This window comes from Montipora capricornis, chromosome 8 (genome assembly GCF_036669925.1).
Source record: "Montipora capricornis isolate CH-2021 chromosome 8, ASM3666992v2, whole genome shotgun sequence".
Taxonomy (NCBI): Eukaryota; Metazoa; Cnidaria; class Anthozoa; order Scleractinia; family Acroporidae; genus Montipora; species Montipora capricornis.
Window position 1 is genome coordinate 27,875,874 of NC_090890.1, and position 2,500 is coordinate 27,878,373.

The window sequence follows — 2,500 nt, forward strand, 5'->3', positions numbered from 1 at the left end:
GGGCCCACTGCTGATGTGAAAGCACTGAATCAGATGATTGGTGCCACACCCATTGTAGCTGGTGAGGTTAGTACACCTTGAATACATTATCTTTCTTATCTTGGACTAAGGTTGCCATGGCATTGACCTGTTTAAGCCCTAACCTGGTTTGAAAAAGGCAACCTTGGCCTGGTTGTTCAAAAAGCCTTTTAACGCTAATCCCAGATTAAACATTAACCAAGGAGTTTATTTCGCTACTCCCAGATTTTGTTTAACGCTGATGTTTGGCAAAACTCTACATCAGAAGAAGTCAATCTTGAAAAACATTTAGAAAAAGAAACTTTCACCCAAATGTTGGGAAAATGAAACCAAAGTTTATGGTAATCCTGGATTAAGTTAATCGGCTTTCAAACAACTGGGCCCCTGGAGTCCTGATCACTTTTTTGCTAAAGTTATACTTTTATTTTCAGTACATTATTGACTGCAGCAAGATTGACTCTCTTCCACCCATTGACTTCGTCTTGGCTGGAAAGAAATTCACCCTAACTGGCAAAGACTATGTCCTCAAGGTTTGTCTTATGTTAATTCTTCTGACTGAACAGTTTCCCTTTGTATTGAAATTGCGTTGCGAGCCTCATGTAGAACACTTGACCTCTTGTCCATGGACACTTGCCAAATTTTACCCATGGGTCACGTGGTGCTTACTCTTCTAAAAAATAAAATACCCCAGGGGTAATGGACGTCCTTGAGGCTTGGTTGAAAAAAGGAAAGGAAGGGAACTTTATGAAGTGCCTAGTCGTTCTAGCGCTTGAGCACTAATTGGGGACACTGTATTAAACTGAAATTAACAATTACCGCAAATCAAGTCAACTGTTAGTTTTTTAGGAGAGGGGAAACCTGAGTACCCACATATGACGCCAAGTCTGGGAATCGAACCCGGGCCACATTGGTGGGAGGCGAGTGTTCTCACCACTGCGCCATCCCTGTACCCCAGACATTTTAACTTCGTTTTTGTTTGTCTTTCAGGTGACCGTTATGGGACAAAGCCAATGTATCAGTGGATTCCTCGGAATCGATGTGCCTGCCGGCCCCTTGTGGATTCTGGGAGATGTTTTCATCGGTCGCTATTACACTGAGTTCGACCTCGGAAACAACCGTGTAGGCTTTGCAGAGGCTGTCTAAACCGCGAATGAAACTTTTTTGCAAAGTCAGTCCCACAGACCTTTTAAAATTTAACCACGATCACCTTGAACATATGATGTAAGCAACATTATGAGCACTGAAAATAAAGAGGCTCATGAAACTGTGAACAATATTTTGCACTTTTTTCGCATTGTTTCCCATTAAATTCCTGTCTTTCATATACTTTTGTACAATGTTTAACTCAACCTCTCGCTTGTATCATGTGAGCAACATTATGGAAGCTGAATATAGCACTTTTGTTAACAATATTTTGCGATATTCTAGCATTAGTGTTTCCTGTTAAATTCCTTTTTTTATACATGCCTTTTTAAAGTGTTTAGATCTATAGTTCAAGTATTAAAATGTTTTCGAGAGTTGATGTTTTTAGACTGTTGATTTTCTCTTTGGGTGTTGACCACACGAGTAATCGCGAAATATTACAGTAACGGGAAATAATTACATGTAAATATTTTTAGACAACCTGATCGATGATCAGCCGCGAAATCTTTTAAAGAAAATGTTTGCATTACAATGGCAGTTTCTGCTTTAGCATAAATTTTAGTTAATAGGGCCGTTTATACGAGAAAAAATAAGCCGCGGCTAACTCTGGCCGCGGCTTACGTAAGCCGCGAAAGGAACTATTTATACGAGTATAAACTGCCTGGCCAGGATAAGCCGCGGCTTGAGAAAGCCGTGAACGTGGATTTTGTACCATTTATACGGGGCGTTCGCGGCTTACGTCAGCCGCGGCTTATTTTCTCTCGTATAAATGGCCCTAGTGTCTAACTCAAGTGACCTCTGTACCTTACTGATTGCGTCAACTGTTTGTTTGTGCGCTTCGCACCCGATCAACACACGTGTTTTTCCCGCCTCCTTTTTTACTGGAACCAATCAGATTTTTGGCGACACGTGCAGCCAACTCGCCACCCAATCAAAGGTGTTGCGGCTTGCTATATGTGCACATTTTGTCTGAGAAATCCTCCTTTTCTGACCGTGAAGTGAGTGTATTTTTTTCGTTAGTGTTTTTTTTCTCTTGCTCTCTAAATTTCCACCATGAGCGATTATACGAAAATGACAACAGAGGTGCTCCGACTACTATGCCAACAGAAAAACCTGCCGATAACTGGCCAGCGACAGCTGCTAATTGCACGACTAAAAAACCAACCACAATCAAGCGATCTAAAACTTCGGCGAGCGCTCAAGCCAATCCTGCTGCTGCTGCTGTCAGTGACCCTGAAAATACGGAACAATATCCACGCGTGAGCACATTACCTGATCCTACGCCTAGCCCCGTCGATAGTCATAGAAACCTCAACGTCGATGAGATCACAGCAATCGT

The 2,500-nt window shown here is 42.0% G+C and overlaps 1 protein-coding gene across 1 annotated transcript in view; it reads left to right on the plus strand.

Moving 5' to 3' along the window:
* Positions 1 to 1,540, plus strand: part of LOC138060788 (lysosomal aspartic protease-like) — a 9,234-nt gene extending 7,694 nt beyond the window's left edge. Inside the window, exons 6-8 of the mRNA XM_068906654.1 lie at positions 1 to 66; positions 450 to 548; positions 1,006 to 1,540. The exon at positions 1 to 66 is cut by the window's left edge and continues 79 nt beyond it. Coding sequence (XP_068762755.1) covers positions 1 to 66; positions 450 to 548; positions 1,006 to 1,161 — 321 coding nt within the window. The 3' untranslated portion in view covers positions 1,162 to 1,540. The remainder of the gene's footprint in view (positions 67 to 449; positions 549 to 1,005) is intronic.
* The last annotated feature ends 960 nt before the right edge of the window (positions 1,541 to 2,500 follow it).